A 14,536-nucleotide genomic window follows, 5' to 3' on the forward strand; every position below is an offset into this window, starting at 1 on the left:
AATAATAATAATAACAAATAAAAGAAATACTTAATTGCTTGCCTGTCCCAACATTTTGGCCAAAGCTCCTTAATCTGGGCCAAACAAAATAACCAGCTAAACCCAGGTCATAGAAGACTCTTCAGGTAAATTTTAAGTGACTGTAGCTATGTAAATTTCAGGGCACCGAGTTAAGAGAAAGGGTCGCTGGGTGGTGAAAGGACGATTCTTAGTGTATTCATCATCAGTTTTCCCATACCTAGCAGTGTATGGTTCAGGACAGAGCCCAATTTTATTGCACTGCATGGTGAAATCTAGTCATACTGTACTTAGATGTATCATTCACTCATGTGATTGTATTTTATGTTACTCATAAGAAATTGTGCCTACCCTTGAGAAGAATGGGGAATCCCAGTATACTTAATTTTGTTCACGCAAAACCTATACTTGTATCAGAAAGCAGTAATCAGAACAGAGCAAGGAAACACTGTATGGTTCAGGATCAAGAAAGGTGTGCACCAGGGATGCATTCTGTCTTTATACCTTTTCAGTCTATATACAGAACAGATCATTCAGGAAGCTGAACTTTATGAGAAAGAATGCGGCATCAGGATTGGAAGAAGACTCATCAGCAACCTGTGTTATGCAGGTCGTTTGCTGAAACTGAGGAGGACATGAGGCATTTGCTGCAGAAGGTCAAGTACTACTATAGCCTTCAATATAGATTGAAGCTCAATTTCAAGAAAACAAAGATTCTCACCAGTAGGCCAACTGGCAACTTCATAATGGAGAAGAGATTGAGATTGCTAATAACATCAGCTTGCTTGGTTCCACAATCAATACTCCTGGCACCAGCAGTCAGGAAATCAAAAGACGAATTGCATTGGAAAAATCTGCTGTCAGGGATCTCTCTCAAGTCAGTCTCTCCATGTCAGTCTGGAGACTAAGGTGTGCCTAATTCAAGCCATGGTCTTAACAGTGGCTTGCTTTGCATCAGAGAACTGGATGATAACCAAGGGTGATAGAAGTTTTGATATCTTTTAGTTGTGGTGCTGGAGAAGAATGTTGAACATACCGTAGACTGCCAGGAGAACAAACATGTTCGACCTAGAGAGGGTGAAATCAGGATGCTCCCTAGAGGCAAAGATTCTGAAGCTCCATCTCACATCCTTTAGACACATGGCCAGGAGGGACCCAGTCCTTGGAGAAGGACATCATATTTGGAAGGGTGGAAGGACAGAGCAGGAGAGGAAGACCCAGGATGAGATAGAGTCGGTTGACTAGAGAAATAAGATTCGTTCTGTAGGAGACAGACTGGCTCAGGATAGGACAGGGTTCAGAGCTAACGTACACGGGTCACTCTAAGTCGAGGTGACTCAATGGCACATAACAGCAACAACAAACGGCATCCAAGGAAGAGAGGCCCTGTGCTAGCTACTTCACTAGGAAAGTAGTGCATAGACTTTTTAAAGGAACCGTGGTGGTGGTGGTGATTCCTTGGGGAATACTGGCTTTAAGCATTTTGCTTTAAAGTTAGCCAGATACTTCGTTGTTGGCTGCCATGAAATCAGGCCATAGCTCACATTCACCTCATGCACAATTGGTTTCAATCATTGTGATCCAAAGGGTTTTCAGTGAATGAACTGTAAATCACCAGGGCTTCCTTCCTCCTCAGTCTTAGTTTGAAAGTCATATTCCAGGGATCAAATTCTAGTCTTCAGCATAGAAAGTGAGAGTTATACAGCCAAACTGTGGTTGATGGCTGTAATGACCCCGTGAACAAAAGACCTAAAGCCGTTCTAAACTATCATCATTTCTCAAACTAGGTATTATAGAAGTGAATTTTAGAAGTTTTTATGTAGAATTTTAAGTTGGAATTGGCACTCACAGGAACAGAAACCTACATACTTCAGCAGGTAATATTTATTTCATCTTAATCTATGCCCAGCCCTGTGGTAAGGCACAGAGATTGATATCTATTAAAAATAACTGGGGAGACACATGGGTTTTGAAATTTGGAACAATACAATTTAGGATATGTGGTTTACTGATAAATGATGCCAATATGTATGAACACAATCTCTATTTTATTAATTATTCCCTAATTATCAAAGATGTCTAGGAAAGAAGGTGCGATTTGTACAAATTTAACACTACAAGAATTAGTGTGGGTTGAAAATTACTTCATGAGTAAAAATAATTATGATAATAATTAGCATTTTCATGACACCTAGAAATTCACAAAGTGCTTTTACAGCATTGTCTCATCTTGAAACACTGGCCCTTACATACTATCTTGGGCCAGTATTGAACCTCTGTGCCAAACTTGGATAACTAAAAAAAAAAAAAAGAGAGAGACATCTGGGGATTGGAAAGGAGAAAATTAATAATGTATTAAGAGAGAAAAAAAATCAGCCAAATTTATTGGCATAGAAATAGATTTATTTGGCATTTTAGAAACTAAGGAGCATGTCTAGTAAAAGAAACAGTTGGCCTTTATTTTTATTTCACAGCACTTGACATTTTTAAAAATCAGGTTGGAGTTGGAGGTTTTGATGTACAGTTAATATGTTGAAGCTTACTTACTTGGAATTGAAGCTTACTTACTTGGAACTATGAGCTTCACAAAACTTTGGGGATATTTAAACTTTATTTCAAGGCAAAACCTACAATCATTTGATTAAACAGCCAAAGCATAGAGTGAAAATACGGGGAACCAACTGATATTTTATTTAAACCTCAGGCTTTTGTTTCTTAGAGAGAATTCAGACTTATCTGCAGGATGCTCCTTATGGCTGTATCTTTCTTCCCAGGATCACAGCTAAAGGTTGTACTTTCTCCTAGCAGCCTAACCAGGAATTAATGGAATTCAAAACAGTTCATCAAATGCATATGCTAATGAGAATTGACCTTGAAAGTTAGAGAGCCCTGCTTGCCCCTCCCTTTTCACCTTCTCACCACCCAACGTTTTTGCCTCCTACTCTTCCTTTCTTTGAAACACACACACACACACAAAAAAAAAAAGAAAAAGAAAAACACAACATTACCTGGCTTGCCAATTAAAGACAGATACGTTACTTAGAAGATGAACAGTCAGGCATGTACCAAGTCAAGTGATTGGATTACACAGGAAGCTAGAATCATCTAGATAGCCCCAAATGAAGCTCCAGCGCCCCGCGAGTGTGTCGTTGTCTCATTTGTAAGCCTTTCCAGATGTGGCAGCCGCGCGCGTTTGGCGGCGGTCCAGAAGGCCGCCTGCAGCCTGCGCCGTCCCGGGCCGCAGTGTGAGCCGCAATTCCGGGAGCCTGAGGGCGCAGCGCTCGCTCGCTATTTGCCCCCCGGCAACCGCACGCGCGCTGCAGCCCCGCCGCCTAGTAGAGCTACAACCCTCAGCACGGCAAGCGCATCTTCAGGAGGCAGAGAGGAGAATGGTCGCTGTGCCAGGGCTGCGCTGAAGTCATCTGCGGGTGGATGGGGGACCCTGAGACCCACGTGATGGCGCGGCCCTTGAGAGGAGCCCCTTTCCGAAGATCCTTTAGCGAACACATCAGAGACTCCACCGCTAGAGCCCTCGATGCGATTTGGAAAAACACCAGAAACAGGCGGCTGGCAGGTAAGGGGCTAAGGGAGGAGGGGTGCGAAAAGCATTCCAAAGAAACAATTTTATTCACAGTCTCAGTTATTAACTTGGATAATTAATAACCTCATCTGCTGAGTGAAGTTCATCACTGTCATGGCAATGTTTTTCATTTCCCTTTCTCTGGTGCTTAATGTTTCTAGAGTGTTTTCTATGTATTTATTGTATTCTTTTTATCCCCAATGCCTCTCTGGTTACTGGCCAGATTATTCCCTACATAAGGTTTTATGGGAAGTGTTTTGTTTGGCTTGGTTTGTAACCTTGAACAGAAATGCAAGGTCTTTTTGAGTGTCGTGAAATCCGTGGTGAAGAGGAACTAGGCAAAGCCACCACTGATAAAGGTCAGCCTTGGGGTTCGCCTGGTGTGAGGTGGTCTGCGTTGTGGAGGGGCGAGGGTGTGTGTCAGTGGAGCGCCCTGCCCTGCACTGCTCGGGGTAAGGCTGTTGGTATTTCCTCTGGCAGCCAGGAGCTGCTCTGAGTTCCAAGAGTGTCAGGTATGCCAAAGCCAGGCATTTGAAATATAATAAAACATAAACACAGTCCTGTGATTCAGATGTTAGAGAGGCTTATGTGACGGTAACCAAATGGCAGACTGCGCTTGAAGGGGTACTGTTAAGGAACAGGGATTTATGCTTGGTTCTGGAAAGGAAAGATATATTAATGAGTATTTTTATAAAATTGCACCTCACTGTAAAAATCTCCTCAAATCCAAGAAAGGCATCCCAGCGGTGCTTATGGCTGGGAGACTGTTGCCTCTCAGTCTGTGTACTTCTACCATCTCCATGTAAGGGTCAAAGATTAGGTTTTCTTAACCCTTTTGCTTAATCCAGTTGTTTTTCATATACTGAATGAAGTCCTGAATTGTTAGAAATATTAGAGGTGGCCTCTTAAGTGTCAATCAAGATTTCAGTGCTGTGTGTTCTTGAGAGGAAAGATCTCTTGATTTTCTCATAATTGTTTTGAGATGACTTGAAGAGGGGGAATTTGAGGTGTGTGATTGTACTAGGGTAGAGTATGAAGAGAGCGTGTTCATTACATACCTTCATAGATTAGAAATGTTCATGCTAATCCTTTTCTCTGTTAAACTAAACAGTATGCCCAAGATTGAGGGAGAATAAACAATGTTGGTCAAACCACAGGAAAAGGGAAGCAAGCAAAATATTTGATAGTCACTTTCTTATTGCTGCAAAATAAAATGTAATATCTTAAAGAAATCCAGTAAGTTTATTTTTTAGAGTGTATTAGCTAGGGACAATTTTCAATTGGCCAGAGGAAACTAAAGGAAAAAGATACGGGAGTATAAAACCCACAACTATAATTACTTAGTTTGAAAAAGAAAATGTGGTTATTTCATGGTTTTCTGTTTGACAGTCTCATTGTCAGAAAGTGGAAAAGCTCCAATAGTAAAGTTTTATTTTATTAAAAGATAACAAAAGGATTTTGTTGTGGTTTGGTGTTCTAATTTAAGAATGAGGCTAATTCAATTATTCTTGTTTCTCATGTGCATTTTTGCACGTGAGAGTTTGTGGCAGGTGCTGCCCTCTAAGAGCAAGGAGATTATCTCTGGAAAATTGTTATCTCCTTCTTTATCTATTGTCTTTTAAATGTGTATGGAGAGTTTTAAAACAGTGTAAAAATGTAGGTACAAAAAGAAATGAAATTGTGTAGTATTAAATGTAAACTTATTGTGAGAAAGTTTTGGTAAAATAGTTATTAACGTATGGTAAAAAAGTAAACCAATTCCAGAGCTCCAGAAGCAAATGAGATTTCAGGGCCACTGAGGGAAGGAATTCCTTACGTTTACATAATTCACATGGTGGAGAAACCAGGAACTACACTTGCAAAGAAGTATTGGTGGTTATAGCTAATGGGCAAGGTGGTGGTTGGAACCCACCAGCTACTTTGGTGGGAGAAAAAATGTTGCATTGTACTTTTGTAAAAATTAGAGCCTTAGAAACCCTATTGTTAGCAACCCTATGTACAATAGCTCTGAAGCCTGCTGTACTCTGAGCGAGCCTCGCTGACTCCAATACACCTAATCCCATTGCCCTAGTTACTATATCAATCCATCTCATCTGGGGTCTTCTCCTGTGCTGTCCCTCTACCCTTCCAAGCATGATGTCCTTCTCCACAGACCAGTCCCTCCTGGCCACGTACCCAAAGTATGTGAGACAAAGCTTCACAATCCTAGCCTCCAAGAAGAGCTTGTTTTTGCTCTTTCCACGACAGACCTATTTGTTTTCTTGGCAGTCCGTGATATGTTCAAGACTCTTCTGAAGCATTACAAATCATAGGCACCAATTCTTTTTAGTCTTTGACCAGCTCTCTGATGCATAGCACATAATTACAAGAACTATGGGCTGGATTAGGCACACTTTAGCCTCTAGATTGATATCGTTGCTTCTCAGTACTCTAGGGAGGTCTCTGACAGCATATTTTCCAGATGCAATTTGTCTTTTGATTTCCTGAATGCTTTTGTCAAAAATATTGATTGTGAGACTTAGGGAAGTTCAAGTCTATTCTTTCAGATCTTTGTGAAGAGAGATTGACTCAACAGCAATAGGTTTGGTTTTGGTTGATTTGTACTTGAAAAGCAAGGACTTTGGCAGCTGAAGCTGAATACCAGAGACCTGGCCCTTTTTATGTCCTCCCCAGTGCTTAGCGCTAATCATACTAGCTCCTGGCTAAATGCTGAATGTGAGTTTGTCAGATGGAGATCAGTTGGGTTGCATCCAAACCTTAGAGCACCTTTCTCCTCAACTTTTCCTCTACCCTTAGCCCTTTCACTGACCAAAGACTAAATATTAACTGTTAATTATCTATAAAAAATCACTTCTTTAAAAGTCAGTTTTATATATCATCCCTCACTGAGATGAATCGACACAGTGAGTATAAGAGTGGGCTGGAGCATGGCAGAAATTGTGATGATGGTGCAGCATCAGGCCAGGCTCAGATCTCTTGTTTTTAGGGTCACTACGTACTGTGCATTAGAGAGCTGGACAAAGACTAGGGATGATAGAAGGAGAATTGATGTCATGGACCAGGAGAACAAACAGGTTCATCCTAGAGAGGGTGAAGACAGGCTGCACCTTGGAGGCAAAGACTCTGAAGCTTCATCTGGCATACTTTGCACATGTTGCAAGAAGGGACCGGTCCTTGGAGAAGGATGTCATTCTTGAGAGGGTGGAGGGATAGTGCAGGAGAGAAAGGCCCACTATGAGGTGGATTGACTCAGTGACTCGGGTAATGGGGGTAGGTGTGTCAGAGACGATGAGATTGGCACAGGATAGAGCATGGTTTAGGGCTCTTGTGCATAGGGGCACTATGAGTCGCAGGCAACTAGATGGCACATAACAGCAACAGGAGTCACAGTCAAATCAACAACACCTAATGACAGCAAACAAAACTTTACTATGTATCAAAGTCTTACTTGCAAGAATGATGAGACAATCTAAACTCTTTATTTTGTGACATTAACGAAGGGAGAGGTAAAAGGTGCTTTAGAACCTCTGAAGGAAAGTGAGTTGGTAGTACCTAGAATGTTAAGTCTATGATAATCATTACCTTGAGGACTTATCAAGTTTCTCAAAATAGAATCTGATTATTTCATCTGGTTTCTCCAAATGATCTCAGACTCATTTTTTTATAAACTTCATTTCAGCCAGAGCTCTCCTCTGACCTTAAATTTTGAGGATCTAAAGTGGTTGGTCATGGGTCACACTGTAAGTTTCTCTTGTATGGTGGTCTCTCGCTCGCTGGCGCGCGCGCTCTCTCTCTCTCTCTCTCTCTCTCTCTCACACACACACACACACACACACACACACAGACTTTAATAGTCTCAGTGGCACTCTATATCATTCCTCAATGAGGTGGATTGACACAGTGACTGTAACAGCGGATTTGAACATGGTAGAGATTGTGAAGATGATTCTGGACAGGACAGTACAATCAGGGAGTTCTGGTGGTGAGTGATAAGGAGCTGGTTCGACTCTACCAGCTGCTCTGTGGGAGAAAGTTGAGCAGTCTCCTCTTGTATGATTTCTTGCCTCTGACAACCTGCTGGAGGGTCAGCTATGGGTTTGTTCTGACACCATGGTTAAACCAAAAACTGAATGATTTGTACCCACTGATGTGTCATTCTGTTTACAAAACTACTACACCCTTGAGAACTGAATGGGGAAGTTTCCATGGGTCTCTTTGAGTTCTGGTGGACAAAATTACAATGGACTTGGGTTTTTGTTTTACTCTCGTTAAGTTCTTCTGTCCTAAATTATTTCATATGCCAAAAAACATTATCTCTTTTCCTTATCTTAAACTCTTTTATACATAAAAACAGGATTCCATCTGACATTTGTAAGGCCTAGAGTAATTTGTAAAGTCCACATAAGCAAAATAAAGATGTGCCATCAGGGAAAGGTCTTCAGGTTATAAGGGAAGACAGAACGCTCTGTGTTGAAAGCATTCCCCTGTACTTCCAATCTCCTTCTGCTCCCCGCTAACCACCATCGCAAGGTTCTTCTTATTCCTCCTCTATTATCATTATTCTCAAACCCACAAGTACACTGTCTTCCCTCCTCAGAGCAGTTTATGTTGAATTTTCAATGAGTTATCCCTTGAAGGATAACAAGGGGTGACTAGCTTAATGGGAGGCAATGATGTAGGTGCTTTAGTATGCCCTGCTCACACCTCCTCTGTGCCCTCATCCGTCTAATACAGCCCAGCCTCTAGTTTATACCCTTTAATACATGCTCTTCTTGGCTTCTGGGCCTGTTTTAGTTCTAAAGCTTCCTCTTAACCATTTCATGTGAAACTTCTTAAACTTTTGTGTGTCAGAGGAGCCTTTCGCTGTCTATTAAATCCTGTGTATCATGTCTCAGATTATTTTGAAATATGTAAATTAAGTAAATTAAGTACTTAGAACTATAAAGGAAACTCATATATACTGAAATACAGCTATCAAAGTATTCAAAGCATCAGATTGTGATATAATTGTATAACATACAGTATTATTGATAAAATTTACATTGGCCATTTTTTAAAGAAGTAAACTGCCCAGTCCTTCTTTCTACTCAGAAATGCTAGTATGAGTGCTTTCAGCATCACAGCAACGTTAAATCTGTCTTAACATAACAAACTGGCAGACCAGCGGTGATGCTATTTACAGTCGCTCTTTCAAATACTTTCAGTTTGGCCATAGTGGACAGGTGGTAGTGGAACTCCAGGGCTAAGATAGACAAGGAAGAAGAACATGGCAAGCCCCTTCAGGGGAGGAGGGGAAGGCCAGTGAGCATCTTACAAAGAGCAGGGAATCACTCTCTACTATTACACCAAACAGTGTTCCACTCAGACTGGTAAGCATTCAAAATATGACCGGAAAAGAGCTGCCTCTTCACAGTAAAGGCAACATGGAAGGCGTAAAGCTTTTGGAATCTTCGTTTAGTTCATGTGTCATGACTAAAAGTCCATATACACAGCTCCACGCATCCATAAATCATTGGAATGTAGAATGTACAAAGTATGCATCTTTTTTTTAAATTTTTTTTTAAATTTTTATTTTATTATTTTTGTGTGAGTGTACCGTCAAATCAGATCTCACTGGTACAGGAGGAGATTGTCCCTCCTTCCCCGGCAGAGCGTCTGATGGATTCGAACCGTGCGCCTCTGGGATTGTAGTTGCAGCTCCTTGCCACTAGGCCACCAGAGCTCCCCTGAAGTATGCATCTTAAGAAAGCAGAAAGTAGGAAAAGTGAAATGGAACATGTAATTATTGATGTTCAGTCATTACTGAGCTAAAATGGAGATGAGTGCAAGCTATTGGGAATCAGAGAGTCATGGCTCTAACTTTGCTAGGGATTATAAATAGAAGAAAAATGGTATCCTACTCATTGTCAAAAAGAACATTTAAAGACCTATCCTGAAGAACAGTGTTGTCACTGATAAGATAATATCCATATGTCTATAAAGAATTGTAAGAATTTTTTCATTTGAGCTGTGTTGTTAGAGTACTGAATATCCCATGGATTGCCAGAAGGACAAACAGATATGTCTTAGAGAAAGTGCACTCAGAATGTCTCTTGGAAGCAAAGATAGTGAAGCTTCATTTCACATGTTTTTGACATATTGTTAGGAGAGACTATAGAAAGAGAAGTGATGCCTTTGTATTGTCATGCTGGAGAAGGGTACTGAATATACCATGGACTGCTAGGAGAACAAACAGGTATGTCCTGGAGAAGGTGAAACTAGGCTGCTCCTTGTAGACAAGGATTCAGAAGCTCCGTCTGACCCACTTTGGGCATGTTGCAAGGAGGGACCAGTCCTTGGAGAGGGCCGTCATGCTTGGGAGGGTGGAGAGATCTTGAAGGAGAGGAAGACCCTAGATGAGATGAATTGACTGAGTGACTGGGGTAATGTGGTTTGATGTATCAGAGACAATAAAGTTGGCTCAGGATAGAGCAGGGTTCAGAGCTGTTGTACATACGGTCACTATGAGTCACAAGCGACTCAACAGCACATAACAACATTCCTTGAAAAAGAACATCGTGCATGGAACAGTGGAGGGTCAGTAAAGGAGAGGAAGATGCTCAACAAAATTGATTGGTTAGCAATAGTCTCAAATGTATTGAGGATGATAAGGATGGTTCCGCATAGGAGAGAGTTCAGATCTATTATTCACAGGAGTTTTACTCTACTTGACAGCACCTAACAACAACAATCTAAGAAACACTACGTACTACTAGTAGTGTTAACAATTTGCTCATCAGCTACTAATGCCAAAGATGATTTTTATCAATTCATGTGATCAAATTGATTAAACATGCAGTCAAGATAAGTTTATAATTACAGCCAGGAAATTAAAAGGCGCATTGCAATGGGAAACTCTGTTAGGGACCTCTCCAAAGTGCTGAAGAGCAATGGTGTCTCTTTGGAGACTAAGGTGCGTCTCATACAGGCCATGGTCTTCGCAATCACCTGTTATGCATCAGAGAGTTGGACAATGGCCAAGGAGGATAGAAGGAGAACTGATGCCTTTGAGCTGTGGTGCTGGAGAAGAGTATTGAGAATACCATGGACTGCTAGGAAAACAAACAGATTTGTCCTGGAAAGGATTAAACCGGATGGCTCCTTGGAGGCAAGGATTCTGAGGCTCCGTCTAACATACTTTGGACATGTTGTGAGGAGAGACCGGTCCTTAGAGAGGGACATCATGCTTGGGAGGGTGGAGGGACAGCGCAGGAGAGGAAGGCCCTCTGTGAGGTGAATTGATTCAGTGACTGGGATAATTGGGATGGGAGTGTCAGAGACAGTGCAATTGGCACAGGACAGAGCGGAGTTTAGGGCTGTTGTACATAGGGTCACTATGAGTCGCAGGCGACTCGACGGCACATAACAACAACAACAACAACAGTTATTGGAATGTGGAAAGTTGGAAACAAAGAAGGCTCAGTGGCTTGAAAATATAACCTTGGTAACATCAGCAATTGCATGATAGAATTTTGCAAGACTAATGATGTATTCATTGTAGTAAATATAATATTTCAACAACATAAATAGGAGCTCTGGTGGGGCAATCCATAGTGAGATTCACTCCTAACTGAAAGATTAGTGTTCAGATCTACCAGCCACTCTGGAGGAGAAACAATCTGTATAGATTTCCTCCCATGAAGATTTATAGGCTTGGAAACCTGATGGAGAATCACTGTAAGTCAGAACTGAGTTGAGGGCAGTGAGTTGACTTTTATATACACGGACCTCCCCAAAGGGAAATTACAGAAATCAAAGTGACTACATTGGTGGACAGAAAGATAGCGGTCGTGTTTGGTCTGCAAGTGGTTTTGAAAATTGCCATAACTGTGAAGTAGGCTGAGTGTTAATGATATGCTGTGATATCTGCAACAACTGTTAGGTGATACGGAAAAGTTTGTTTTCTATGAATGCTAAAGGAATGGAGGCAGTTAATACCACTGTGTACGTGTGAGTGTGTATGTATGTGTCTTTCCTACATTCATCATTAAAGGAAATACTAATTTTCCACTCGAATCTATTGAAAATTCAAATGCAACATGCAATTTCATGGCCCCAAATTCTAATCATAGAATTCTAACTATAGAGCTCAATGCCTGAGTCTTAATCTAGCTATCTTTCATTAATAATTACTTTAGTTAGCACATTCATGTCAAGAGCTCGGGTGACCTAGTGGTAAGGAGCTGTACCAACCCAAAAGTATATGATTCAAATCCACCAGCTGCTCGACTATAGAAAAATAAGTTTTTCATGCAATTTACTGCCTCTGAAAATGAATTGGATGGTGAGCTAGGGGTCAGATCCAGCTCAATGGTACGTAAATGCAATAACAACAGCAAATACATCTGGTAAAAATATTTTCAAAGACTGAGATTCTGTATTCTCATACATCAAAGGACTGAAATTTCTTGATGTGCGTTTGAAAAAAACTCCAAAAAAGTTTGCCTGATAACACAGTCAGAGGCAGCAACAGTAGGCTAAAGTACAGCCATCGCTGTGACATGTCGTAGGACTGGTCCATACTTTGTTATGTTTTATGTATGATTGCTGTGCACACCAATAAGATGGCATCTAACAAAAAGAGAGAGAGAGAGAAGCTAAAACGTAGCCTACAAAGAAATAAAAAAGCAGAAACAAGGCAAAACTTAGGCTGTACATGGACCGTTTCGTTACTTTGCACAGTGGAATGAGTAAGTAAAACTGAAAGAAGTTAAAAAGTGACATTTGCTGGGTCTCTGAGCATCCCCACTGGATACTATTTCCACAGCCACTGTACCACTCTAGCCCCAGATACCATCAAGTTGTATATTTTTCAAGTTTCTTGAGTGAATGGACTTTGCATTTAAAAAAAAAAAGCGCAACATGTAAGAAGATAGAAGTTCTAGGATGCTGCAAAAAGTTAGCATACTTGCTACGCACGGGAAGCTTGGTGATTTCTCTTAGAATGCCTTAGAAGGTAGGCCTCATGTGTATCTTTAAAAAAAAGGGCTTTGAAAGCCTGTGGAACATAATTCACAATTCTACTATTACACACAGATGAAGTCACAATAACTAGAACTCTACCCCAAGGCAGCTGGTGTGGTTTTGATTGTTAATAAAGTGAGAACTGCCATGTACCTGTTCTGTATTTATCATTTATGCAACTTTGAAAAATTCTTGGGTGGTACCTCCAGATGGTCTCTTCACATAAGGGATTGCAGGCTACTGGCTGGCCCTGGGAGCCTTTTCCCATTCATCTGTGATGTCTTGGTTCAGATGAGGAAGGTGCAGTGAGGCTTCACTAGGTTGTTGGCAGGCAGGAGGAGGCCCCGTGAATGCCTGGAATTGCTGGGGAGGTTGGTAGGGGGAGTTGGGAAGGGAGTGAGAGAGAAGGGGCTGTGGCTCCAGGGAGGAAAGGGGACAAGCAAGGTCCCTGGCCAGGGCAGGCAGGGGGAAGGCAGCAGGCAGCATCTAATCACTACTCCCTCTCAGTCTGATGGCTCAATCCACAGTTGTAGGGAAGGTGTGGGGGAGAAGGGGCAGCTGTGCATCCTCAGACTGACTTGGATCCCTGATGGGCAGTGAGGGGACTGGAAGGGGGACAGCACCACCAAAGAAGGGCCACATGTCATTGATTCTCACATACCAAATTTCACATAATTACCAGGTCTTTGGGATCTAATCATGTTAAGAAGTACATGCAGTTGAGGGGGGAAAAAATTCCACTTTCTCTATTATGACATATAGAAGGAAAAATTAGAAACACTCTGGTCAATATGAGATTTTTAAAAGCACTCCTTCCATGACTAAACATTTAAGAAAAGAATTTTCCATGAGGAAGCCCACAAAATGTAGAGAAACCTCGCGTTGAGGTTCATTAAGTTCTTCAGTTGGGTACATCAGGTTGTATCCTCCTGGATATTTTGTTGGATGCATGCTATCTTAGATCTTTTGTAAAATAGATTTTAACATTTCAGCCAACCAGGCTTTCAATTCATAGTGAAATGAGTGCCTGACATGCTCTGAAGTGCATTGGCTCTCGAGTCAGTGGGGCATCAGGAATTCTGGCCCACGTCCAACGACGGGCAGTCACAGACACGGACGCCTGTGAACTGTTGTCTGCTCATTGGTTCACAGTGCAAAGCAAGTAAGGGCATATGTAATGCTTTTTAACCATGAGTGATGTATGCCTCAAACTATGCAGGCTCCTCCAGTAAACAAAGACTTCTCTAAACACATGCAACTCTGAAACACTTGAAAGAGTCTGCGAGACAACCATTGCTTCATGAGAACACTGTCACTTTTTTTGGAAGGCAGATGTGAGCATGCATCTTTTAAATTGGAGATTACTATTTCAATAAAAGAGGCACATGCTGATGTCAAGGCTTGCTTTGATGAGAAGCACATATGAACTGAAAAATCTGGCTGTGACAACAGACAGCTTGGGTTTGAATCTTGGCTCTTCCACCGGATAGCTTGGGGCAAGTAACTTTATTTCTTCCCACTGTGAAGAGGGCGGTGTTGTTATGTGCCAGGGAGTCAGAACTGACTCATAACTGACTCTCTAGCAAGTTTTCAGAGGCTGTACATCACATGGAAGGCAGTTGCCCATGGAGCAGATGGTGAATTTGAACCACAGATGGTGCCTATGGATTGGCCATTCAATTCCTTACCACGAGGCTACCAGAAAGTACTTGTATTCTCAGATTGTCTTAATGACTAATGTAAAGTGATTACCAGTGTTCGGTATGGACTCATTGACTTTGAATATAAAACCCCCTCTTCTCTTTGTCCTAGTGCCTCACTTCCTCAGAAGTTTTACCCTGTTAGTATGATACCACTCTAATTTTCCTAAGCTTTCTGGTAAAATGAAGGAGCTGTGGTGGTATGCAAGCTACATGTCTGCCTATAAACTGAAAG

At 41.6% G+C, this 14,536-nt stretch overlaps 1 protein-coding gene across 3 annotated transcripts in view; it reads left to right on the forward strand.

Moving 5' to 3' along the window:
* Positions 1-14,536, forward strand: part of DLC1 (deleted in liver cancer 1) — a 563,336-nt gene that overhangs the window by 362,811 nt on the left and 185,989 nt on the right. The window contains exon 1 of one of the 3 annotated variants that reach the window (XM_006893562.1): positions 3,451-3,592. The exons of the other annotated variants lie outside the window; for them this stretch is intronic. Within the exon in view, the coding sequence (XP_006893624.1) occupies positions 3,451-3,592 (142 nt within the window). Of the gene's footprint in view, positions 1-3,450; positions 3,593-14,536 lie in introns of those variants that run through there. 3 annotated transcript variants of the gene reach the window in all.

The sequence above is a fragment of the Elephantulus edwardii genome, unplaced genomic scaffold (genome assembly GCF_000299155.1).
Source record: "Elephantulus edwardii isolate Elephantulus edwardi_28Jun2011 unplaced genomic scaffold, EleEdw1.0 scaffold00128, whole genome shotgun sequence".
Classification (NCBI taxonomy): Eukaryota; Metazoa; Chordata; class Mammalia; order Macroscelidea; family Macroscelididae; genus Elephantulus; species Elephantulus edwardii.